The 26294-nt window shown below is 38.5% G+C and overlaps 2 protein-coding genes across 9 annotated transcripts in view; both read left to right on the top strand.

Annotated features, from left to right (window-relative positions):
• Window positions 1-8094: 8094 nt before the first annotated feature.
• Window positions 8095-12985, top strand: CDKN2C (cyclin dependent kinase inhibitor 2C). The gene is made up of 2 exons (XM_039319901.1): window positions 8095-8407; window positions 12325-12985. The coding sequence occupies exons 1-2, from the start codon at window positions 8279-8281 to the stop codon at window positions 12703-12705; spliced, it is 510 nt and encodes a 169-aa protein (XP_039175835.1). The 5' UTR covers window positions 8095-8278; the 3' UTR covers window positions 12706-12985.
• A 27-nt stretch (window positions 12986-13012) lies between these two features.
• Window positions 13013-26294, top strand: part of LOC120297349 — a 41879-nt gene continuing 28597 nt past the window's right edge. For 4 of the 8 annotated variants that reach the window (XR_005553770.1, XR_005553771.1, XM_039319894.1 and 1 more), the window contains exons 1-2: window positions 15915-16886; window positions 25793-25860. The gene's annotated coding sequence lies outside the window, so the exon portion shown is untranslated. Of the gene's footprint in view, window positions 15879-15914; window positions 16887-25792; window positions 25861-26294 lie in introns of those variants that run through there. The other 4 variants (XM_039319896.1, XM_039319895.1, XM_039319898.1 and 1 more) reach the window with 4 other exon arrangements.

Genomic DNA, 26294 nt, shown 5'->3' with positions numbered 1-26294 from the left:
CACATTTACGACTGCTGAAGCATCCCCATGGTCCTGTGATCAAAATTCAGACTCTTGGCAACTGACTCATATTTATGACGGTTGCAGTGTCCCAAGGTCTTGTGATCACCTTTTGTGACCTTCTGACAAGCAAAGTCAATGGGGAAGCCAGATTCCATTAACAGCCATGTTACTACCTTAAAAACTGCAGTGATTCACTTAACAGCTGTGGCAAGAAAGGTCATAAAATGGACCAAATTCACTTAACTGTTTTGCTTAGCCACAGAAAGTTTGGGCTCAATTGTGGTCGTAAGTAGAAGTGTACCTGTATTTGGTTTTGGTTTAATACACTGCCAACCCAGTCTTTGCAGTTTTCAAATGATGATTTATACAGCTTACCATGTTGTGTGAACTTACCCAAAGCAAATCGTGCCATAAATCATCTAAATAGATGTGCTTGAAAATGCTGACTTTATGATAGGAATTGCTGTATAAAAGTGTTATGGGTTATGAGTAATTGTTTAACAATTTTATCAACTACATACTACTAAAATTCTCATTGTGTTCATCTGTTTGCCTGTTTGGACCCTAGGTTACTCCAAATGATGCGTTATATCCCAACAATTTTTGAATCAAGGTACGTAAAATCTGCTAATTTAAAAAATGCATTAAAAAAAAATCCAGGGCCCATTACTCCTGCAGAATTTAGATTTCCCATGCTGTTCAGACCAGTTTTATTTGCAAAGTTGTAGCTGTCCCTATAAGTCATGTCATATGATTTCTGGCATTCTTTCCAGCTTCCCCCAAGGAAAATCAATAGGAACGCTGACAAGAAGTTGGAAGTTGCTCCCAATCCCACTGCTTTTTTTCCTGGCCATGGTGATTCTGTTTAGCAATTAAGGTAAATAAATATTGACATTATAGAAGTTCGGTTACCATTACAATTAACAGAATAACAGAGTTGGAAGAAACCTTGGAGGTCAGTCAGAGGTCTTGGTGGTCAATCATTTTGATATTTATGTTCTTCTTAGATCAGTGTTTCTCAACCTTGACAATTTTAAGGCATGCGGACTTCAACTCCCAGAATTCCACAGCCAGCAATGCTGGCTGTGGAATTCTGGGAGTTGAAGTCCACATGCCTTAAAATTGTCAAGGTTGAGAAACACTGTCTTAGATGATCAAGGATCATCCCACACTGACATAAAAAAATGGTCAACCTAAAGTTTATGTTCAATCTAGTCACATAAGATTGTACTACCTTCTCTCAAAGGATGAACCAACAGGTCACAGGGTTATCTAGTTTCACTGTAAATGGCCACTACATGAATCAAACAATAAAGAAGTCCTCCAGGACCCAATCTCAAATATTAACAAAAACAAAGTTATTCTTGATTTAAGCTCCTGCAACACATTTTGGATTGCAGTTGATACAGCTATTACAAAAACAGTTTGCAATTGTTTGCAAACAATATCATCAGTCATTATTTGGCTTTAAACATGTTCTTTAATACTCATGACCTGCAGTTTTGAGTCAGGCTATATACTTAGCCTCAAACAAGTTCCACCCACACATTATTACAAAATGTCCCTTTAAACAAATACAAAAAAAAAGTTGAAAAGCGAGTTTTGAGAATTGGGTAGAAGCCATGGAGTTCCTATCAAGGCTTTAAAACTGTTGTATTGAGCACAATGTTGCAATATCATTTGCAGAGAGCAGTAGTTGAGTATTATTTAACTATAGCAAATTAAGGTCATAAAGACTTCTTGTTAATTTACAAAATTAAAAAAATCAGGATAACTACACAATAAAGGAATTAAACTGGGAATAAATATAGTTTATAATATATAGCATGTAATATATACTATCTTGGTCTATACTAAAAATGAAATTGTTTTCCTTTTTATTCAGTAAATACATTAAATAAAAATGGAGGTGATGCTAATCAGAATTAGCAATAGTAACAGTACTTAAACTTATGTACGCTTCACTATGCTTTACAGCCCTATCTAAGCGGTTTACAGAGTCAGCATATTGCCCCCAACAGTCTGGGTCCTCATTTTTACCAACATAGGAAGGATGGAAGGCTGAATCAACGTGCAGCAGGTGAGACTTGAACTGCCAAACTGCTGGCAGCCAGGAGTCAGCAAAAATAGCCTGCAGTACTGCATTTTAACCACTGCGCCACCGTGGCTCTTAACCAGTGTTATACAATTATGTGTCAATAGATTGGTCCTATGCATTTATTTGTCAGACACAAATTGAATGAATCATGAACACAGGCAGTATAAAATGTATGTATGTAAATAGAAGTGGTTTATTTCTAAGAAAGCACGCATTGGGTCAATGAAAAAGCCACAATGAGTGATTTATACAACATGCTAAACCACAATGTGAACTATTGCTACATTGTTAACCATTGTTTTGTATATAACCTTTTGGGAACCACAGTCTGTGAAATGAGTACTTGTGTTTAGGGATATATATGTAAATTGTTTCCTTTGTAATTTAATGTAAATACTGAATATTGTTTGTTGCAACTTTTGCAATGTTTATACAAAGTCTCATTGCCATTGCTTGTTAGAAAGTAATATAAAGAGCTCAAAAGACAAATTATAATAAAAATATAGTTTTCAAACAGTAACAGTACAGAAATTCTAATGTATTTTTTCCCACATAGAAAAATGTGATGGCAAAAATGAATTCATGCACATGCAGTGATTGCAAAGCTATGGCATATCTGATATCCCTTAAACCGGGAGTATCAAACTGCCGGCCCACAGATGGGCTGCATCATGTAGAGGCCAGGCCCACCCCAGCTCCGGCAATGCAAAAAAAGTCATGATACATTGAGACATGTCACGTGACACAGTGAGTTTGACACCTGTGCCTTAAACCATATAACTACTATTAGAGCATTCAGCTCTAATATTGCATAATGTGTGAATCAGATACTGGATTACACGTAGTTTAGATGTGGAAATATTCCACATTTCAGGAGAAAATTAAATAACAATAAAAATAGAGATTACTGGAATTATTATTTTAATGAATAATGTAGACCAGTGGTGGCGAACCTATGGCATGGGTGCCAGAGGTGGCACTCAGAGCCCTCTTTGTGGGCACGCGCGCCGTCACCCCATTCCTAGGTCTTCAGCTGGGTTTTATAAAACCTTTTCGCTTTAGGCCTCTGCCGCCATGTGAAAAAAAAAAAAAAAGGTTCAATCAGTCAATTTCAACTTCTCGCGGGAAAAAAAAAGATCTTGCAAAGTTGAAATTGATTGATTGAACTTTTTAGTCCCACCCAGTCTGCCGTTACCATCGCAGCCACGCCCACCCAATTGACCACACCCAGCCAATGGGCCACACCCACCCAGCACTCGACGATGCATAAGTGGGTTTTCGGTTGCAGTTTGGGCACTCAGTCTCTAAAAGGTTTGCCATCACTGATGAAGACTATAACTTGAACTTTATACCAGAACTTTAACTGGTTAGTAAAGTTTGGATTTACATTATGTTTGAAAAATATTAATATTATGTATCATTATTGCATTATAAATCATTACTACAAATAACTAATAGACTGCTATTGGAGAAATTTGTCTATTCCTCTACAATCAGAACAAGAGGAGATTATCTCACTAGACTAGGAATGGAAAGAGAAACTGATAGAAGATAAATATATAACACACAACCCACTCCCCATCAAAAAGAAACATATTAAGACTGCCTGGTCCCAGATAAAACCAAGAAATAGTGACTTCTAGTTAATAAATTATATTATACTGTATATCTTTTAACACACCTATCTAGATATGATCTATTGATAAGCACTGTTGAACATCATTCCTTGTCCCTATAACACAACTTCCTATTATCTCAAGAATTTGCTATAATCAATTTATTTATTCCTGATAAAAGTCAAAGATTCCATTGAATGAAGTTTATATCCTGATGACAGTTGATATAACTAATATGCCATTTTTTGGCAACTGTAAGGAAGTAGTTTGTCCCCGCTTTCTTCCTGGATATTTTTTTAAATTTCTCTGACTAGGGTACTGGAGCTTGTTGCTGGTTTCTGATCCAAGTATTAATTAGTCCTGACCCTGCTTTACTTCCAAACCTAGAGAAGGTCAGCAAGATGCTGCCACCTGCTGAGATTCTACTTTGATTAAAAATATAATATTTTGCCTCAGAGATGGAGTTGGTGGCAAGGATCAGCAAAATTCCTCTCAAATTTGATGCAATATTAAGTGCACATGATATGTTACATGTGCTAAAAAGTGGTTGGCTAATTTAAAGCTGTGTACTGTGTAAACTTGGCCAGTTTGATAGTTCGTGGGTTAGTTTATTATGGGAATCCAGGCAATCAAGTTAATTCAATCTACCATAATTCTCCCGTTTTATCACATTGTGAGAACAAAGACCACAAGTACTGAAAAGAAGCCCTAATGCAACTAAATCAGAAATACACAACTTCTGATCCCAGCTATGTTGCTACTATTATATTGGCTGAAGACCTCCACGGTCCCTTCCAACTCTGTTGTTGTGTTTGCAGGTGCAAACTAGTCAGTCCAAGAAAAACAGCATTGCATTGTCATATTGCAGGCCTTGCCTTTTGTATACGCATGTTGTAATGTAACATAGAATATGATAAAAAATGTGGAGCTTATAGTACAATGCAGCCTTCGTCATTTTGATTAAAGCAGCTGGGGTGTGGACACCATACAAACATTTTTTTGCAGTTCTAATATTAGCAAACAATGTTATATGAGTGGATATTCAAGAGATTCTACTAAAATGTGGCACTGTAACTTACTGAAGGGAATTCAATTTGCTCTTACAGTAGAATATCACTGTTTGGTCAGTCAGCCAATTCTGTTAGCTAAACTGAGAAATGAATGTATTTTTTAAAACAACCTCTGTGATTCAGCCATTAACATGACCATGGTATAAGCAAAGGGAACAAATGACAATATGCATGTGATTGCATAATCAGACATATGTCATTACTTATATACTTGCATCAGAACTTGTGACCTAATATCTTTATGCACATAATGATTTTGACATCATTGTGATATTTGATCTTCACCACTGAACAGGCCACTGTTTAATAAACCATAGTGAATAGCCCGGCACAGTACAATGTGTGAAATTAGCTGTGACAATTATACCTTGTGATTCGTGAAACAGCTACTGATATTTACAGAATACAGGTGGTCCTTGCTTAAATTCTGTCCTGTTTAGCAAGTGTTCAAAGTTACAGCAGTGCTGAAAAAGAAATGTTATGATTGGTCCTTGCACTTACAATCATCACAGTGTCCTGCAATCATGTGATCACAATTTTCATCCTTCACAGCTAGCTTCCAACAACCAGAGTCAATAGAGAGGTTGGCACTAAAATCACAAATTGTAGTCATATCATCCTAGTACCACTTAAGCATGAAAAACCGGCTAGGTGACTTTAGGCCAATCACTTGCTCTCTTGACCAACCCACCTCAAAGTGTTGTTGTGGGGGGAAAATGGGAAGAGGAAGGAGTATTAGGTATGTTTGGAACCTTGAGTTCTTTACAAACAATAATAAAGTGGGATAAAAATAAATATATATTTTAAAAATATGCTCACTCTTGCCCTATTTTGCATTTTAGTTTTGACCCACCCATCTCATTCATATTCAAAATCAAAACAAAAAATGGGCTAGATAAGAAAAGCAACTGCAAATTTCTCATAATCTATTTTTCTTATCTAGCCCAACATGCATGGTTTACCCATGGTTTGTTGGATAAATTATTATTAGCTAGTTTGGGTTTTAAATATTAAACCATACTTTTGATTGACAAACCACCAGCTATGTTCATGTGATCCATTAATCCAAATCAAACAAAGAATGCTGCATCTTAGACAGATGAATCCAAGGACACAGTAATTCAATATGTTAAGTTGTTGATTTATTCTTATGATATAAAATAGATATGGTTTAAGTTTACTGACACCAGACATTTTCCTGAAAGGAAAATCTGTTCAGACTTTACTGATGGACTCTAGTGTTCACTCATTTGTTTCATGTTAGCTCTTCAACATTTTAAGAATATAATACTAGATCCTGCGCACAAGAGTATTTATGCTCCTGATTTTTGCCTTGGTGACATTTTAAAATGTCACAACTATCTTTCTCCCATTTTCCCCAAGGTGCGGTAAAAATAAGTGCAATGGGATGGGTGGGGGGGAGTGGAGAGAAAAAGTTTTTCATTTGCTACAGTTGCAGCAAGCTGACATTGACCCTTCAGCGTGACCTTGTCTGGGCTGTCTCCTTAGTAACCAGACCCAGAGAAAGGAAACCTGCAGCCAAGCCTCTCTTTTGGCTACCTAACCTTTCTGCCAATCTGATGCGTTGTGCTGGGGGGGGGGGGGAAACAGATACAGGGTCGAGGTAGGCAAGAGGAGCCGAGAAAACCTAGAAGCTCCGATGAAGGAGCTATGCCACTCCGGGAAAAGAGATCACTGATGCACGAGAGGGCACAGTCCCTACACGTAGCCTTAACTTTCGGCCCGCCTCCTTTACTCTCCTGTGGTGCCCGCAGAGCTGGCGTCAACAAAGATTTCACACGGGCGCCCACACTACAAAGTAGTAAAACGTGCCGTGCGTCTAGGCTCGTCTTGTATCAAGGGAGCACGAGGAGCTCTGCGAATATCACAATTGTAGAGGGCGCCCAGGAGGTGGCAGTGGAAGGTTTAGCGGGGGAGGGGGCGCCAATAGCCTCTCGGGCTATATTGGAAAGAGGCTAATGTTAAAGAACGGAGGTTGGGGAGGGGGGACGATCTCCTTAAAATAGCAGATATAGGCTCTCGTTGCCCCAGCTTATCTCTTCAGGCCTGGCCGGGTAACAGCGTGGGGAAAAGGCCTACTAGCCCCGAACGGCGGCTCCGCGGCCTGAACCGATTGTCAGAGCCCAGCAGTAAAGAGGCGAGGAGGAGGAGGCGGAGCATTCGCTTGGTCTCGCCCTCCCGCCCAGGCCTTCCTGCTTTTGCCGGGAACTCCGTGGCGCCTCCTTAAATCTCTGCCGTTAAAATGTGGGCGGGTGTTTCAAGTCAAAGAGCGCTCAAATGTTTTTCCTTTTCAAAAAAAGCTGAGGAGAAGTTGGGGAGGGGAAAGAAGGTACGCCGTGGACTGGAGGAGGAGGAGGAGGAGGAGGAGGAGGAACCGGCTTTCTAGGCGGCATCCCGCAAAAAAAAAAAAAATTAAAAAAAAATTCAACGGACTTGACTCAGCCACGGCAGCTCCACACACGATCGCAGGATCGGCCGCCGACGCTCTGCGCGGAAAGGAGAACGGCCCCGGAGGCGGCAGCTTTGGAGGGTTGTTTTGGCGCCTTTTAGCCAGGCTGGGATTGCGCCTTTGGGCTCCTGTCAAACGGGCGCAGCCGCCGCTGCCCCTCTCGCTAGAGAAATCGACTGCCAAAAGAAAGCAACGGGGATACGGCAAAGCTGATGCTGCCGGAGCCGCAGCTGCGCCGAAACCACCAGCGCGCCGAAAGGTGCGGCGACCTCTCGGCTGTGCTGATGTGCCCGGTTTTCTCGGCTCAGCCAACCCGCCCCAACCAACCGCGACCTTACGGCTGCTGGGTCTGCCGCGCGTCCACCGCCCCGGGATGGAAGCACCGAAGTCCCCTCGCACCCCCGGAGGAGCTGGGCAACTGCTCTCCTGCCGGGACTGGTTAATGCCCCGGCTACCAAGACTAGATTAACCCCCTCGCTCCTACTGTTGGCGGTCCAGGGGGCTGCTAGTTGGGGGCGAAGAACGGACTCAAGGAGCGAAGCCCCGACCCTCAACCTCGGCAACGGAACCCGCGACTTTCCAAGAAGCCTGGCCCGGGTCTCGGCTGGACAGAACTGGTGGGTTGTGCCTTCCGCTTCTTCTGCTTCCACCTCTCTGCCTCCACCTTGTTCTTTACTTTCTCCATCTCCCTTTCCTTACTGGGCTTGGGTTTTTCTCAAGTGTGTCCGATATGCTCGCTGAAGGGCTTGAATCAATTTATGCGCCCCGGCCAAGGTCCGGCGGGGGGCGGGTGTTGTGCGCGTTAGAGGTGCAGCAGTATGCATGACGTGTGAACCAAGGGGCGGGCTTCTGGCAAGGAGCTTTTTTACGAGTATTTACTACAAGAAGGTCTACTCCAGAAGATTAACATCCCCGCTCCTGTCAGTTTCCGATGGCCATGCCCGGCTAAAAACAACCATTAAGATAATCAAATACAAGCCCAGGTTTTCTGCTCGTTGGCGATCGTCATTCGCCCTAAGGAATGGCCGAACCTTTGGCGAATGAGTTGGCGTCCGCAGCTGCCAGAGGGGACCTAGCGCAAGTTACTAATTTGTTGGAAAATAATATAAACGTCAATGCACAAAATGGATTTGGGAGAACTGCGCTGCAGGTTGGTATCTGGGCGGACAGAGGCGATCGTTCACCACTAGGTGAACTGGTTTGACGGGGGAAAGGACCGTTTTTGAAAGGGGAGGAAAAAAAATCAGCATTTTTTAAAAAGCGAGTTGGTTGCCATATTTTATAAGTTTCACGGCTCCAACTCCTTAAAGTGACGTACTTTAAGCAAAACCTGTTTTTAATGTTTCTCTAATCTCAGGATAAACCTCGTCTGCAAGACACCTCGTCTTTTTTTTAAAAAAAAAAAATTCTGAGACAGGGAAGCAAGTGGCGGAGGCAATGGGGGAGGGAAAGGAACAATCCGGGCTAGGTCGTGTTTCAGAGCAGGTCGGTAAACACCTCATTTTTGAAATCCAGATTATATCTGTTTTGGTATCTGACGGGAGTGTGTTGTCTGACTACTAAAAAGTAGCGGTTGGTGCTTATTTTTTCTCACATTCTGGCGAGCATGTCCCCCCCCCGCAAAAAAAATACTATCGTTCCTGAATAACTGCGATGTGCGGCGAAGCAATGTGGCGAGCTGGATCACGAAAATCCAGTGCTTTGTTATTCACCATCCTTCGGGTGCTTTTTGATATATCGGTGGATCGCTTCGCTGCGAGAATTTCCTTTCCGTAGGTATAACGTCGTCTACACCCATTTCCAGTGTTTAGATTTACAGGCGGCTGCTGGAGCTCTTCCAGCTACTAAAACCCTGCACCCGCTGAAAGATGTTTTCCTTTGAGAACATTGGATAACGGTGCTGAAAGTGTTACGTGTATATGGGAAGGGGGGGAGAGGTAAGGGTGCCCAACCAGACAGAAGAAAAAGGTAGGTGAAAATCTGGGAGGATTTTCCAATGCAAGACCGTGAATCTGGTCGGAAGTATTGCGGAATATTCAGCAGGCTCCTTAAAAGCAATTTGTTGATTCAACTACAGACAGGATCCACTTTCTGAAATATTGGAAGAGGGATCCCTGTGGGTGAGGGCTGAAAACTCCGGCAACCCAATCTCCTCTTTAAAATGGAAAGATCCTCCTGTAATACGACCTTTCTTGGTGTTCTTTTCCAATTCAGCTCAGTAATCCTAAATTATTTTCCAATGTGCAAGGAGCATAAATGCCTTGAATCTTTTTAGGTTTTTCTGTACCATAACAGGTAGGTCATGTTTGGAACCAATCAGCTGAATTTGGTAAAAAAACAGAAGTACACCTCAATTTCCACCTCCTTACTAGGTTGCCAATTCTTTTTCTTACTGTTTAATAAGAACCAGTGATTCTGCCCCCCTTTCTCCCCCATTTCATGATAAGCAGAGATAGATCTTTTCCACCACCTACTTTTCATTGCAGCCTCATCACTAACCATAATTTGAGGCAAGCTACACACACACACACACACACCCTTCTGAATAAAAGTAAACACAACAGAAAAGGCTGATTCTTATTTTCAGTATGTGTAATCCAGAAAGATCTAGTGGGTGGATGATAGAACTTGAATTGATAGTTGAAATGTTGCTTACCAAAGAAAGTGAAAATACACATGGGCTTCTATGGTCTCACTCATTTAAATTATTTCTGACTCTTCTCTGAGTGTTTTTCCTCTTTTTTTCCCCCTTTCCCCTTCTCCTTTTTCAAATCAGGTGTTTATGTGAAGGCCTCCTTTCTCAATCTAGCTAAGAACAGCTAGGCTTAGGCCTTTGCATGCTATCTGTACCCTTCTCTTGTTAAAGCAATTCCACACCAGGAAAAAAAACCATTTAGAAACATCTAAAACTGTCTTTAAAAATCAGACTTTTCACATAGTTTGTATAGTATAGATAACTTTTATCTTCTACAGTTTTGGAACCTGATCCTGAGTTTTGTATTTACCCAAATTATGAATTTGACAGGAGATACATGGTGAAATCATAAAAGGTTAAGGAATACATGTTTGTTTTATCATAATGACCTGATGTTAGTTTCCAAAAAGCTAACTGTACTCCTACTATTTGCATTCCAAATTGGTAAACAAGAGGGCAGGTGATTGGATTACCAAGGAAGAGATTATTTCCTAGTAAACTATCATCTTTGTGGCTGCTGATCTACATTCTGAGTCTTATATGCTCTCTCACATAACTCCCTCTTGTTTTATGGATTTTCCAGTTTTGTTTACTGTAACTGCTCCCTTTTTGTATACTAAAACAGAAGACAGCATTCCTCCCAAGAAAAATAATGTAAAGGGCACAGCAATATTATTTTATAAATGGGTAGGTAAAACAGGACTGAAGAAAAAAATATTGAAAGCAAAAGAACACCTCATCTTTGAAAGTTAGCTGTTCCCTGTAACAAAGCTTGACCAAGGTGTAAACTTCAGTAAGTGATATTTGGCTGTGGCTTTAAGACACAAGGATTAAAATATTCAGAAAGCAAAAAAAAAAAAGTCCAAGAATCTCTGATATGGGCAATCCTAACTATGAAAATATAAGAAAAATTATAGAGTTACTATATCGTTTTTTTTTTTCTTTCAGCAAAAACAGTCCAGATTCTTAAGAAAATGTGAGTTTAAGTGATAATAGCAAAACATCCACACAGAAAGGGAATGTTTAGGGAAGCCAACAGCTTTTTAAAACTTTCTACTAAACTGAATATAAGCAATAGACCTAGAGGTATTGATTTGCATTCACATAACAATCCCAAAAGAAACTAAAACTGCAAACCTACAAATACACTTCCTTGGAAGTAAGACCCTCTGAATTTACTAAGATATTTTTGTAATTAAATAAATCCATTTTATTGGTTAGTCCACAGATAAGGGACACAGGAAATATACTCATTGATTAAAATGTTTTCTCTGAGTAATCTACAATTAGTCTACAATGTGACCATAATAGGATTATATTTCAGTTCTTTGCAAGTGCAGAAGCAACACAGCTTTGTTTTTAAAGGTGGCATTCTTCAATTTCCCCCTTCTTTCATTTCACTAGTTTTCCATGTTTGCTTGCACTTCCTTCCCCAAGAACAATTTTAGATCCATCCAGGATTGCAAAACACATTATATTCTAAATCCACTATCTGCCCTTTTGTTTAGGATATTGCTTGTTTTGTTCTCAGTTGCAACTGCCAAGTCTTAAATGAGAGAAGTGGAGCTATCTCTCACACATGCAGTGTATTTGCTAATAAGGTACAATACAGACACTTTATTTTTTACACACCTTATGTGGACACATCTTTAATTAGAAATAGTCATTTAAGTCCTCCTTCCTTTATAAAATTGGGAAATGGGCTCTTTGGATTTTAAACCCACTTTCTATCAAAGTAGGACAAGACCATCAGTATCATTATATATCTATTACCTTAGCCAAGAACCTCATCCCCTTATCCTGTTCCTTATTTTTTTTTATTTCTATCATGCCACAACAGGAAATACAGTTTCCCATCATATTTGTTTATTTATATTCACAATATTTGTTTTTGTGTGGCGTAGGCTGGATGTCAGAGCAGTACCGTTTTGGCAACTATAGCTTCTCCATTGCAGTATCTCTCAGAAGAGACTTAAGTTCGGCTTTTAAAAGCAGGAGTAGGAGAGGGGGGGTGGTCTCTCTGATACCATTAAAGCTGAGGACCAAGCAAGCGGCCAGAAATGGCCATGCAGAAGGCAGCTGTTGGTGTCCTCCCAAAATATGCCAGCTCAGAAAGCTTTCCAATCAAAGGCACCAGCCATGGATTCTCTATCCAGGGATGCCGAAGAAGTTGACATCCGGCTTTCCTAGGGCTCTAGGCTCCCGCGCGAACTATCCCACGAGCTTTCCATAGTCAAAGCAAGCAAAGGCTCTGCAGGTAAGGCCCGGCCAGAGCGTGGGGATACGCCTGTCGCGTGTGTGAACCCAACCCTTCGGGAGAGGGCACATTTGCCCACTGCCTCGCGTTTCTCTTCCTCGTTCTCTGCCTTCAGGTGGTGAAGCTGGGGAACCCGGAGATCGCCAGGCAGTTGCTGCTGCGAGGCGCCGACCCGGATCTGAAAGACCGCACCGGCTTCGCTGTCCTGCACGACGCGGCCCGGGCCGGCTTCCTCGACACGCTGCAGATTTTGCTGGAGTTCCAAGCGGACGTGAACGTGGAGGACAACGAGGGCAACCTGCCGCTGCACTTGGCCGCCCAAGAGGGCCACCTGGCCGTCGTGGCCTTCCTTCTGGAGCGCACGGCCAGCCGGGTGGAGCATCGTAACAAGAAGGGAGCCACCGCCTACGACCTGGCGAAGCTCTACAAGAGGCAGGCCGTCGCCAAACTGCTGGAGAACAGCAGGCGGAGGGAGGGCGCCCTCAGCGGAGACTGAAGCCCACCCCTTGCCCCGGACTCCAAAGTGCCCGCTTGTACACCTGTCGCCTCTGCTTTCCTCTCTTTCTCTCTTCATCTTAATCGAAGTATACACGTAGGTGGGGTCGGTCTTTTTCAAATGCAGACATGGGGGTGATATTTTTTTCCTCTTGGGGGGGAAAAAAAACTACTCCAGTAGCAGCTTTTCTCGGAAGCATCTTATGAATACTTTTTCTTTTTTTTTCTTTTTCAAGAAAAGTTTGCTTTTGCTGCTCAGCCCACCTTTCATTTAAGGGAAGATGGGGTGGGTGGGTGGGAATGTTGAAGATCTCTTTTTGTGCTTTCTGATAACTTTCTCTCTCGAGATCTATAAAGGCTTACTGTGATTTCCCATCCCTAGCGTAACAGAGGTTAACATAATATGAAAAAGTGCATGAAGGAGGGTATATGTGAAAGACCTTTTGTGCCAGAAGGAGCAGGGGGAGGAAAAGAGAGACTTTTGGACAACTGAATCACAAACTTTTGATGAGATGGATAAGCTAACAAAAGGTCTATGGAACATTCACTAAAAATGCTTTCATTGTTATTTTTCTTCTATTTTTATTGCTGTGCCTTATCTTCTAAACATCTCTTTTTCTGAAGGAAGTTCTCCTGAAATCTGGCTTTCTTCTAGTTAAACATGTTTAGGACCAAAGGTTCAGTTGATTCACCACATGTATCTGAACAGAGAGGAAATCTCAATTTGGGATGGTTTGAATAATGAAGCTTCAATATAACATATAATAATGAGAGTAAGAAGGAATGTATCAAGTCCAAAGTCACACAGTGTGGAATATGATTTCTTGGCTATTTGCACAAACACAAGTTTAAGATAAAAGAGTAATTTATAAGATTAGATCATGTTTAGTGACTTGATCAGATTTTGGGAATGCTCTAGATTTTTCTCAGATTAAACTGCCAGACTAGTACTATTTACTCAAATTTGTTCCAGTAGAATTAATCCAGAATAAGCATTTATTTTTGTTGTTAAGACTTTGGATTTTTGATCAAAGCCTCTTTTACAGAGTCCATAAATTTCTATAGAATAGTGTAGTACAGATGCTCAAAAGCAAAAATGTGAAATTGGATTCTTTTAGGTTGCAGTTTTCTATATATCTATGTGGGTTTGAACTGCATTGAACTCTGAATAGAGCTTAGTTCTGAGCAAACATGGCTAGAATTGCACTGTTACTTGGAGTTCTAGGATTGCTGAGTAGAAAAGCTGACTATTAAACAGATGTATTTTGCATGGGAATAAATTACAAAACCTATTCCTTTTATCAATTATTTAGAATAATCTCACTCTTCCTGATAGTTTACTGATTAAAAACTTCAGTTTATTGCAATGGAGAGAATTCATTACCATTCGCCTCAACAAAGAGTTCTCTGCATCAACTGTGTGGTAAGATGGGATGTGTGTCCTAGTTCAACTGCTGCTATGAAGATAAAAACCTGAGAAAGTGTGATATTTTATGTGACTCAGGTCTTAAACTATTATTTCCAAGAGGGGTGACCAATCCAGCTAGATTGGTCACTTTCAGTATCTGAAAATTTGACTCAACATTTTTTAAAGAAAGGGTTCATAAATTGCATGAGGCAACTTCACCCCCAGCCTGCATTGTAGAAGCTTTTTCTTTCTCGAACAAAAATTTCAGAAGGACCAGTTAAAAACTAAACCAATCATATCCTTTTCCAGACATTAAAAAGCAAACCAAGGAATTTGCTCTCTGTAAAACCAAACAAAACCTCATATTTCCTTTCTGGTGAACCTGCCCCTCCCATCCTCATGAGGGGTTTAATTTAAAAAAAAAAAGCTTTAATATTCGAAAAGCTAGTAAACATATAGGCAAGCTTTTAGCAGATGATGGAGTTTCATAATAAGTTTCATAAAAGTTAGTCAAATTGTTAACACAGAAGAAACATCTGAACCCTGTGGTTTCAGAAATGACTTGCATGGTTTCCCCAGTGTCAGGCCAAAGGAGGAAGGAATGCTCTTTCTCTTTTTCAAAACCTTTTCATAGTTAATGTGGTTAATATGAACTCTTAGTGTTGCCAACCTAACAGCAAGTAACATTAATTCGATTTCTCTTAAATATAATGCAGAAGGTGGGGAACCAATCACACCCAAAGTTTTCTCAAAAAGCCATATATTTATCCATGGCCTTTAACTATTTTTCACTTGGCACCAACATAGCTAAAGAGCAATATCTTAGAGATGGGCAGCTACCCCATTATTTCATTTGGACTTGTTAATAGGTAAGCAAATTTGAGATTAGGATTCAATCTGACATGTTCTGCTTCGTTAGAGCTTCTGCCCAGAGTCCAAACCAAACAGTTATTTTTTTTTAATCTCAGAGCACTAACATTTGGATTCTCTACATCTAGTCCCACCTTTGAAGCAGGTCAAGACTAAAATATAGGTGGAAGTTCCAAAGCCTACAATGGCTTTAAAATTCGGGCTCAATAAACCCAAGTCGCATTTGTAGTCAACTGAGAAGATCTTCAGACAAAATGACTTCTGTGGAGCAGGTGAGCTGTACTAGACTCCGTTTACCTGGAAGAAGACTTCATTTCGGTCTCTGGGACAGGTGGCACTCTCTGCCCATGTTCAGGGAACAGAAAAGGGGACCTGGCTCAGTATAACCAGTTTCCTCCAAGCTCTGTTCTGTTATTTGCCAGTCCTGCAGTCTTGTTGCCCACCACCAGGAACGGAGTGCCACTGACTTTTAGGGCGCTTTCTTTGACCCCTGGAAACCTCGCTTTGGAGACTTGGATCCCAGGACCATCTCAATGAGACTTGCTATTCCCAAGTAAACATCGGGAGAGCTGGAGCAGTTTACTTGTCAGAAGTGAGTGCCACTGAAAATCACCCGCGTGGAAGAAGGTAGGTGATATATTAGAAGAAACTAACGGGAGGGGACGAAGAGAAGTAGGGAGGTAGATGAGTCCCCAGCGTCCTAGATCTTTCACGCCCATATTCCGAACGGGTTTGGCAATGGCGCGCTCGCTGCTGAAGTACAAAGTTAGAGGGCGGATTTGAAAGCGACCCAGGGCATCTACCTCATGTTTGCTAGACCTGGGCGATCCCTCCGGGGAAGCGGGAGATGTAATTTGGCTGCTACGGCAAACTCAGCCGGATGCCCTGCACCGCAGGTAAGGTGCTTCCCGCGCACAGCAGAACAAGCACCACCACCCGTGGAGTCGAAATCTGTATTTGGCTTTCTGTCCTGGGAATCCGTGTGAATCCTGAGCCGGCTACCTCTTATTTAGCCAGACCCAGGACAAAACTGGGGGCGAAGAGGGAGTCCCTCCGCTCCACTCCTTCTAAGGACCGGGAGCAAAAAGCGTGGCCCCGATGCGAGGTGCTCAAAATGTCGGAGCTGTTCCCGGCCTTTGCGCCGCGTCTTTTCCTTCGCGGCGCTCCGTGCCTCTCCTGCTGGGAATCGTCCGAGGTTCCAGTCCGCCGCGGTGCTCGAAGCCAAGGCTGGGGCCATGCGGGGTCCGCGCCTAAGAGCCAAGCCGCGAGTGGGAGGGGAGAGGCAGCTTCAGAACCGTTACTTCGCTCCCCCCGCGCTCCCTTTCCCGTCCCCGTCCCCATCTGCGTCCCTCCCCCTTTACGGTTTCTTTTCCTTTTCTCTTCCTGTCCAAACATTTTTAAATTTCCGCGCCTTCCCTAACAGTCTGATTGTACAGTATTGATTTGGCTTCTTCCTTCGCGGTCTTCGGCGCTCTTTCTTTTTGCCCTTCTGGTCAGCCGGGGGTTCGCGTGGGCTTCTCTCGCAGCCCCTTTCCCGGAACCAGGCAAGGCGAGGCAGGAGCAGGAGCGATTTAGGATGCGCCCTCGCCCACCGCGCCTCAAGGTCTCTCGCAGCCGGTGCAACCTGCTGCGCTGGATGGGCGAGATTTGCGGGTTCTCACCAAAGCCGAAGTCCCAGCCAAGCGGCCGGAAACGCCGAGGCAAAAACGCCGTCCCTCTGCAGTTTTCCTTCGGCGAGGAAGATGCCGGGGGAGGGGGAAAGGCGGTGTGCGTTTGCGCGTGTCTGGGAAGCTGCAGCTGGAACGGCTCCTTTTCCTTCTAGAATCGCCAAAGGCAACTGTCCCAAGGCGGCCTTCGCCCAAGAGGTCCCAGCACATGGAAAACAAAGGCGAACGGCGAGGAAGGTATTCTCATTTTATTTTACAGCTGTTTTATAATTAATTCTTAACTTACGTTTTCTGTTGCCCAATCAACGCCAGTATTTCATGTGGAATTAAGAAAGAAGAAAATCGCATTTGTGAATCACCTTAACTAAAGTTCAGGACAGACGCTTTTCTCAATATCAGCTCCGTGCGAATGATAGAGAGGAGGAAGAGATTTCTCCTGCCCTGCTTCAGACGAAATCCATAACTTGGTCCTGTTATTTTCCATATTACTGGATGTCAGCCAAATGGGAGTTATAATTTTGAGAAATCTCATTTTTACAAAGCACTTATCAAAGAGATGCCAGCTCTTTGCAGCTTTTGGAATGACTTCTGTGGAAAGAAACTTGTTTATCTATTAAGTTGGATTGTTTAATGCCATCCTAAAAATCCATATCAGTATCAGCCTAAAAGCTGAAACCATCATCTTACAGAAGAACTTTTTTTTTTCTATGCCCTTAAATTTGGGCCTATGACTATGTTTCCAAAGCTTATAAAAAAGTAATATGCTTAATAACACTTTGAAAAAAATCAGCCATCTTATCTTACTTAAATATTACCACCCCTTTTCAGGCAATAATGTAATTATTTAGAACATCATTACCACTCTGCAAAATGATCACACCATGAAGAATATTAACTACATTTTTGAAGGAAATATGACATTATTAAGCCAACCTTTGTTCCTTTTAATAAAATATTTTGAAAAGGGGATGAATCTGAAAACTTAATTAGTTAATTCAATACTCTTGATTAAATGTAAGATTTAAGCAACTAAATAGTGGGAAACATTTGGGTTCATTTTTTTGCTACTTTTGAAATACTACTTTTAATAATCAGAGTTGGGCCTTTCTAGTATCAGAAAATGTTTTTCATACATTAATAAATATAAATAATAAAACAAGCATGATTTATGGGGTGGATTTTAAGATGTAATTTTACTTACATTGTTAAGTTTTATTCTTCATGAACATAAAGATTCTTGAAAATTGATTTGTGCTTGAGAATGAAATCAATATTTTAAGAATTAGGTTACTTAACTGATACAGAATGTCAATAGAGAAATATGGTATTTTTAAGACAATAAACTTTGCATCCTTGTTTAGAAGTTATTTTTTGACAGTCATACAATATATTATTCCTGCTGTTTTACCCCAATGTCTTCTAACCAGAAGAAAATAGCTATCATCATGTTCGAGTAACAGCCATTTTACTGGAGGTTTGAATGGGAAGTTCCATTTCAGGCCTTTTCTCCTTCTCGGTCTAAATGACATTTAGATTCAGATTGTTTTTGCAAGAATTTATCTTCAGTATATGCTAATATAATGTGATGCAGCATACATTTGCAGAAATTTATCCATTTTATAATGGTATATTATGGTGCAGTATATATATTACATTATTTCTATTTTGGATGCTACTAAACAAGGAATACAAGATGTTTTAAAAAGTTACACAGTTAAAAAGAAACAAAACTCTTCTGCTGTTAATTAAACTCCCTGCAGTATTTCCTACATTCTAAAAATAGGAAAAATAACATTGGTAGGAAAAGTCAACTTTAACCTAGAACAATTTAATAGAATTTATATTTGATGAATTCTGCCTTCTGTTTGGTCATTATCCCTCTCTTTGGTAATAAGTGAAAGAGAAAAATGGATGGGATACAATGCATATTGAATATTGGATTTCCATTAACCTTAAATAGAATGCACAATATTTTGAATCATGCCTTGTTAGATTATTTATCATGGATTAAGCTAAACAAAATTTAAGGAGGACATTTTTATGTACTTTCTGATTTAGGTTTTCATTTTAAGAATTACAAAATGGGTGGGGTTCATTAGGAACATCAAATCAAAGGTAGAACTTCTAAATGAAAGCATCATTAGAAGATGGATGTCTAGCTTCTGCTTGAATACATCCAGGAAACATAAGCTACCCTCAATCTCTCTATCCAGATAATAGTTTTCACTGTCAAATCCCCTCATTATTAGGAACTTTCTGTTCTAACATTCACTTAAATCCATTCTTCCTATCTTTATGCTCTAGGATACAGAGCTTTTCCCCACCATAACATCCTTCATAACTTGAAGGATATTATCGTATTCTCCACGCCCCCTCTTTTTCAAGGGTAAACATTTCCAGTTTCTTCAAACTGTCTTTATGGGACTTAATTTTTAATCCCTTGACCTTCTCTGAACTTTTTGCAGTGTGTCTAAATTTTAAGTGTGGTGTCCAAAATTGTACACAATAATTTAGGAGAGGTCTGAGTAATGCTGTATGAAAATATATGATTTGGAAACCTTTATTGACATAATATCACACTGTGTTTACTTTTAAAATAAATTATTTTCAGTCAATGCCTAGATCAGCATTTCTGCAGCCACATCACAATTGAACAAATTGACTCATGTTCAGTTTATAATCAATTGTTATTTTTGTTTGAAAGCAAAGTTTGTTTAGCTTTTAAAGCAATTTCTATTTAAAATAAGTGGGTGTAATTCTGCTACATGTATAGAACCAAAACTATATGTATAGAACTTGGAAAACTAAGTAATTAAGAAACTGCTAATCAGACAATAAGCTCTACTAATCTAATTTTATCCCCTAGAAGCAAAAAGTAACATATTTTAAGTATTATCAAAAGTTAATGAAAGTTTACTTTTTTCAATTTAAATAAACATTGATATAATCAATAAAATCAGTATGGTTGACAAAATCAGAATTAATTTTATGAATCAGTGAAACCAATATGATTCTATGTTATTTTATTACACTCCACTAAGAAAATCAAAATGTCCTGTCTCTGTCTCAAAACAGAAATTTATAGCATGCTTTTTTTCTAAGCTAAAGTCTACTTGATTAGATGGATATATTTATACCGTATTTTCTGGCATATAAGACGACTTTCTAAAGCATGCAAATCGGCTCTGAAGTTGGGGGTCATCTTATAGGCCGAGTTGTCTTATATGCTGGAAATTATGGTAGTTTCCGGCATATAAGATGACTTTCTAGGCATACAAATAGGCTCCGAAGTCGGGGGTCATCTTATACGCCGAATCGTCTTATACGCCAGAAAATACGGTATATATAAAATCATATATGCAAGTGTTATCCCATAAATTGGCATAGAATGGTACTTTTTCCAATATGTATTATGTATAGTGCAGCCCAACATACACAGAGAAGTGGCAAATAAGCTTGTCTTGATGCATGGTACTCTAAAATAGAAAACCTATTGCCTACTTTAATAGTTGGTGCTTCTATTCATGCGTCTTAATGTATCTACAGGCATATAGACATTTTAATATAAAACCCACAGAGTGCATTTTGGCATCCTTTGGAGCAAATTCTAGAATTGGTAATGCATGTCTATTCATTTCATGCTATATATGAACAATGACACTGGGTGCCAATTTCACAAATAAACTAGGCCACCATGGCTTGTTTAATAAGCCATAATTTAAACTTCATTTCTTACTTAGCATTATGTGACAATAGAAGTATTTGCTCATTCTGCTGCACTTTCCTTTTTTTGCAGAGAAATGGATCCCAATTTTGTCATGTAGGTACATTCATTGGTTTCATATACGGTAGCTCAGTAGTTTTCCTCATACTGTTTTGAAAGGTTCCTATAAAGTTGAAAACCCATTACTTCAGGAAAAAGTACTATTATATTACTTGAATAGAAAGACAACAGGTTTGTCTTTTGGATGTAAATGAAGATATTTTTTAGGATCTCCATTTTAGGCCTTTATGAAAACTCTGTGCAGTTACATTGTTTAATTACAGTACTATGTTCCTTTTTCTGATGTTGCAGCATTTTTATTATTAGCATCCATAGAAGAATGATATATTGAACTGACATGGGATACCAATTACATTTAAAAATGAGAAAAGGATTTTTATACTCTAGGTATTATTAATAATTAAATTAGGTACAAATTAACTAACAAATATATAATACTTATAGGACGAACCCATAAACCCATATATTCATTCTTTTTTCAATTATTTGTTTTCAATCTAAAGAATATTCATGCAGTATTCACATAGACAGTTTGGTCTAGTGGTTAAAGCATCAGGTTAGAAACGAGGAGACTATAAATTCTAGTCCTGGCTTAGACAAGAAAGCCAGCTGGATGACCTTGGGCCAGTGACTTTCTCTCAGCCCAACCCACGTATTGTTGTGGGGAAAACAGTATTCAAAAGACAAAGTTAGCCACTTAAGTTATTTATAAAAATAATAAAGGTAATATATAAATGAAATTAATGGTCAGTTGTTTTGGAGAATACTATACCTTCTTAAAAAAGGAACAGAAATTACATTAATTTAAATCCCTGAACAGTTATATTTCATAATAATATAACTATTTTATTTGAGCTGAAAAAATTAAGTTGAACAATCTATGGGAGTAAAGAGATAGAATTTTCCATGTCTCTTTGCTGCCATCTATCAGTCATCCAGATTTTTTCACCCCAGATAGGGTGGCTGTTAGTAAAAAGCAGATTAAAAAAAAATCTCCCTTCACCTATTACCACATTAAAGAAGACAAACAAATAGGAGAGAAATTAAAGAATCAAACTTTAGGCTTATATAGATAGGCTCCTTTGTCTCAGCAATATCAAAGTTTGCTGTTCCGTTTGTTTTTAAATCTGTAAATAAAGCTGATTTTAAAGATGTAATAATGTAGTTGTTTTTTTTTTCCCTGAAAGAAACTGGCTCTATCATAACTCAGTAAAGAATCAATGTTCCCAAAAGTGCAAGCTAAATTATATACATATATTTTAATAGTAAATCAATTTCTCTTATCCCTCATCCATAATGTACAATTTACTCTTCAGTGAGCTTTTAATCTTATGTTATCTCATCTGTAGATAAGTTCCACTGAAGTTAGTGGAACTTCCTTCTGACTAGAATTCTATATTTGTTCTATAAGAGAATGATTATTGCAGTAATATAAACATATATAAACTAAATATATTTAGTTGTTCTCAGACAACATAAACCACTTAAAGAATGAAAGTAGTTCATTCTAAGTCCTTTACAGAAGCTTGTCTTCACTAGTTAAATGAGTTGACTAAATATTGTTTCTCATTTTACAACACTATTTGAAATGATTTAATTGAACTTTAGATAAGATAACTTCACCACGGCTTATTTGAAGAGAAAAGAAAAAAACACATAATAGTGCCAGAGTGCTTTTGGAAGATTTTCTCAATATTTAAGACAAAGAAAAAAAACTATCTGATATTAAAGAACTTGAAAAGCTATTTGTTTTATTTCTACCTCAGCATCTAATTAATCTACTCAAGCCTCATTCAAAATGCACAGATTAAGACTGTGCCAGTAAAACAAAATTGCAGCACAATCTTATGCCTGCCTATTCAGACATAATCCCCATTTCAGTTTGGCTGAATTTTTACTAGGTGAGTGTCTATATAGGATTATACTTTGGGCTCTTATGAATAATCACAGAACCAGTATTTCCTATTTTGGATTTTTTAAAAACTCTGAAATAATATTTTTAACATAATGTTTGTATGAAATACAAATAAACCTTGGTGATAACCATTTATGTATTTTGCAGGTACCGAGCCTTCTTTAAAAGTATTAATCTTATAAAGTGGAATTGTTTTCCCTCCTGCTTTCAAACTTTTGTATGCCATATTTATGCATTTGTTGAGGAATTTTCATACTGAGGATTGAATTCTGCCTCCACTTAACTGCAGAGTTCTCCCTATATAGCAAGAGATTTGAAAAGACCTGGGCTTCAAGTAAACAGTTTTAGGGAGAGGCTTAGGGTGTGCTGTTGCTCAGCCATTAAGAGGCTAAAGATCTAGTCCCCTCTGCTCCAGATCCTACCCTCCCCATTCAAATCCCACCTTCTGAAGGCAAGTGCTGACAATGGCACTCATCCTCCAGTCTTTGCCCTCTCTGGCAACATGCCTAGAAGCCTGGATCTGTGCAACAGACTGCACCATAGAGGGAGGGTAAAGGCTTCCAGCAACTCCTCTTCTGATTACCAATTTTCCCTACATACGAATAGTCATAAATAACAGTTTAAAATGGAAAGCTAGAAATATTCTGATTATATATATATATATATATATATATATATATATATATATATATATATATATCAGATTATATATATATATATATATCAGATTATATATATATATATATATCAGATTATATATATATATATAATCTCTATATTAGAAATATAGTGTTTAACTGATCTTTAATACAAAAAGCTCTTAATTCGGTAAATTTGACAAATTCTGAGATACTTTATCTAGAGGGATGGGATTTACTTTATGGGTGGCATGCCTATTTAACATTCAATAAAAAAATGGACTGGGCTTTTAAATCTCATATCTTAAGAATTTCTTTACTTAGGATTTGGAGAAAATATTATAAAAGTGATTTCAAAGTACCATTATGGGCTATACCTTGGCATGCGATAGAAGCAATAAAAAGAGGGGTTAAAATGGATATGGTGTCTTACAGACAGTTACTTAAATGGGATGGACAAAACTGGCAATTAAAATCACGGGAAGAGTTAGCACAAGAAAACTTTATTTATTCTTGGTTCCAATATAGGCAATTACTAGACAGATGGAAGATGGATTGTAAGGTGGGTTTTCTTAGAGAAGATGAAAATCTTATTAAGCAAGTGAAGGATTCAAGACAAACCCACATTAAGAGAATTTATGCGGTTTTAGTTGAATTGGATTCAGAAACGGAACTAATTAAAGACTGTATGATTAGATGGGCGCAGAATTTTGGTGAGCCAGTCTCATTCGACACCTGGGAAAATATTTGGGTGAGAAATGTCAAATTTACACAAGCACAGAACTTAAGGGAGAATTTTTATAAAATGTTTTATAGATGGCACCTTGATCCACAAAAAATGTCTTATATGTACCCTGACGTGCAACCCAAATGTTGGAGATGTGGTTATAAGGAGGCTTCCTATTATCATATTTGGTGGTCATGCAGAGAGATAAAAGCATTTTGGATCAAAGTATGGTGGAATATCCAGAGAATTTTTAGAAGGAGGGTAAAATTTACTCCGCAATTATTTTTGTTAGGTATTGTTACAGATTGTGATACAAAGGAGGTTGTATTGATGTTAAATTTGATTACAGCCGCTAGGCTGTTAGTAGGACAATATTGGAAGAAGGAATCTTTGCCTACATTGCAGGAATGGTTTCTTAAAGTAGCTCATTTGGCGGAAATGGCAAAGATTTCGGCTTTCTTAAAGCAACAAACGCAAGAGAAGTTTTTTTGCTGTTTGGGATAAATGGATAAAATTTATACAATTTAGATTGGGTATACAAAAATATTATATAGTTTTTTCATAAGTTTTATTTTCATATATATTATAGATAATCTTTTTATATATATAAATATAAAGTTCTTAATTTAATTTTTATTTTTATTTCTTAAGCCTATATTCTGCTCTGGGAAGCTCGGGGGGGGGGGGGAAGGGAGGGGTTTTTTTTTTTTTTTTGGGAGGGGTGGGGGATGGGGTTTTTTTCTTATATATGTATTGTTTAGTTTTATTTTTTTGCATATGTTGTCTCTTGTTTTGTATTCTTTTTTCTTTTTTGTAAAATTTATAAAACTTTTAATAAAAATAATAATAATAAAAAAAAGCTCTTAATTCATACAATACCTACTACTAAAAGCAGTGATGATGATGTCATTCTTAGAATGTGACAAAGGGCTAATAGTATATACTGTATGCTGTAAAAACAATGAGTCAACAGTTTCTGTGACCCCTGAGGTCAAGCTTTCTACAGACTGAAAGTAGCCTATTCTTTAAACACCCAGAATTTGCAGTTATTAACTACTGCATTATGTAAAAATGTACAGTGTTAAGATAACAGACTAACACAACTTTTTTGTTCAGAATATAACTTCTCAAAATGTTTATTGTCATAAAAAAGAAAGACTCTTATTGAAATTTTAGAAAACAAATTCTTGATATCTGCTCAAAATTCAGCTGTGTAAAATTATCCTTCTCAAAACACTGAGAACAGGCAGCACTGCAAAATGGAGTCTTACTTATGCCAAGCATCCAATTTCCTTTATACTCAAGACAAGTCTTATTGCTGATTTTCAGACTTCATCTGTATATAGGTATCACAATAGTTTTCTAATGATTTTAACCAAAAATCTCCTTACTTTTCAAATTATAAAATTATACATATAAAAACTTAGAGAGCTCTTGATACTTTAAATTACATTTCAAGTCAGAGTTTTAAATTTCCTAAACAGATTTGTTGGGTATACAATCTATTGTTCAAATATTGACTACCTTTACACAAGTTTAAAGACTGCATAAATCTTTCAAGGCCAATGGTGCTCTTTTTTATCATTCTAACAGGGAAAAAACAAAACACTGACTAACCTCCATCAGAAAAAGAAAGGGGTGCTAAGTCAAGTCTTGACTGCTGATATTTATTTTGATCATTAAGGATATGCGTGTGTGTGTGTGTGTGTGTGTGTGTGTGTGTGTGTGTAAAACCATATTTGTCATCTTTCAGGTTCCTCTGCTTCATTTACCTGGAAGCTTAGTTTAGGGTTTAGAGGTTTTTTTTAATTGTTTATAAAGATAGTTCCACTTGGTAGTAATACTGCAATTTATTTTGTTTATAATTACTTTGAGCTTATTTTTATAGGAAATATTTAATAAATTACTAATATGCCAAGTTAGCTGACCCTATTAAATAAAACTGTAACTCCATAGTTTATAAACGAATGACTATTTCATGTGAATTATTTTTTGAACATATAAATATTTGAATTTCTGAAATTGCTTTATTATTTAATTAGATAAGGAATTTTAAAAAGCATTTTGATTTAATTACAGCAATGAAAAGATTTCCAGTTTAAACTCAAGACAAGTAGAGCACTAATGGTTCCTGCTCTATTAGTCAGGTAAGCAAACTTCCCAACGGAGTCTAAGTTCCCCCCCCCCCGCTCAGGTAGGCCAAACTACCTACTTCATTGTTTGTACAAGAGAATGCATAACAATTTAATTTTACTGAAGATTATTAAAATATTAGTTGTGCTTTAGCCTCATAATAAAGAGTCATTACTTCTTATACTAGTGGGTCATGGGTTGATCGTAGAAATAACAGGAAAAAAATCCAACTGTAACAGTCTGCAACTCTTAAAAAGTAATGATTTTAAAGTACCATGTTTTCTGGCGTATAAGACGACTTTCTAAACCATGCAAATGGTTTAGAAGTTGGGGGTCGTCTTATACGCCGAGTCATCTTATACGCCGGAAAATACGGTAATGGTTTTAAAGTAATGGTTTTATTATGCTGCTTCCCATAAGTTCAGATCTGAATTTAAGGTATGTTGGC

This window comes from Crotalus tigris, unplaced genomic scaffold (genome assembly GCF_016545835.1).
Source record: "Crotalus tigris isolate CLP2741 ecotype Arizona unplaced genomic scaffold, ASM1654583v1 scf7180000023617.9722795, whole genome shotgun sequence".
NCBI lineage: Eukaryota > Metazoa > Chordata > Lepidosauria > Squamata > Viperidae > Crotalus > Crotalus tigris.
This window is presented reverse-complemented; position numbering and strand designations above follow the sequence as displayed.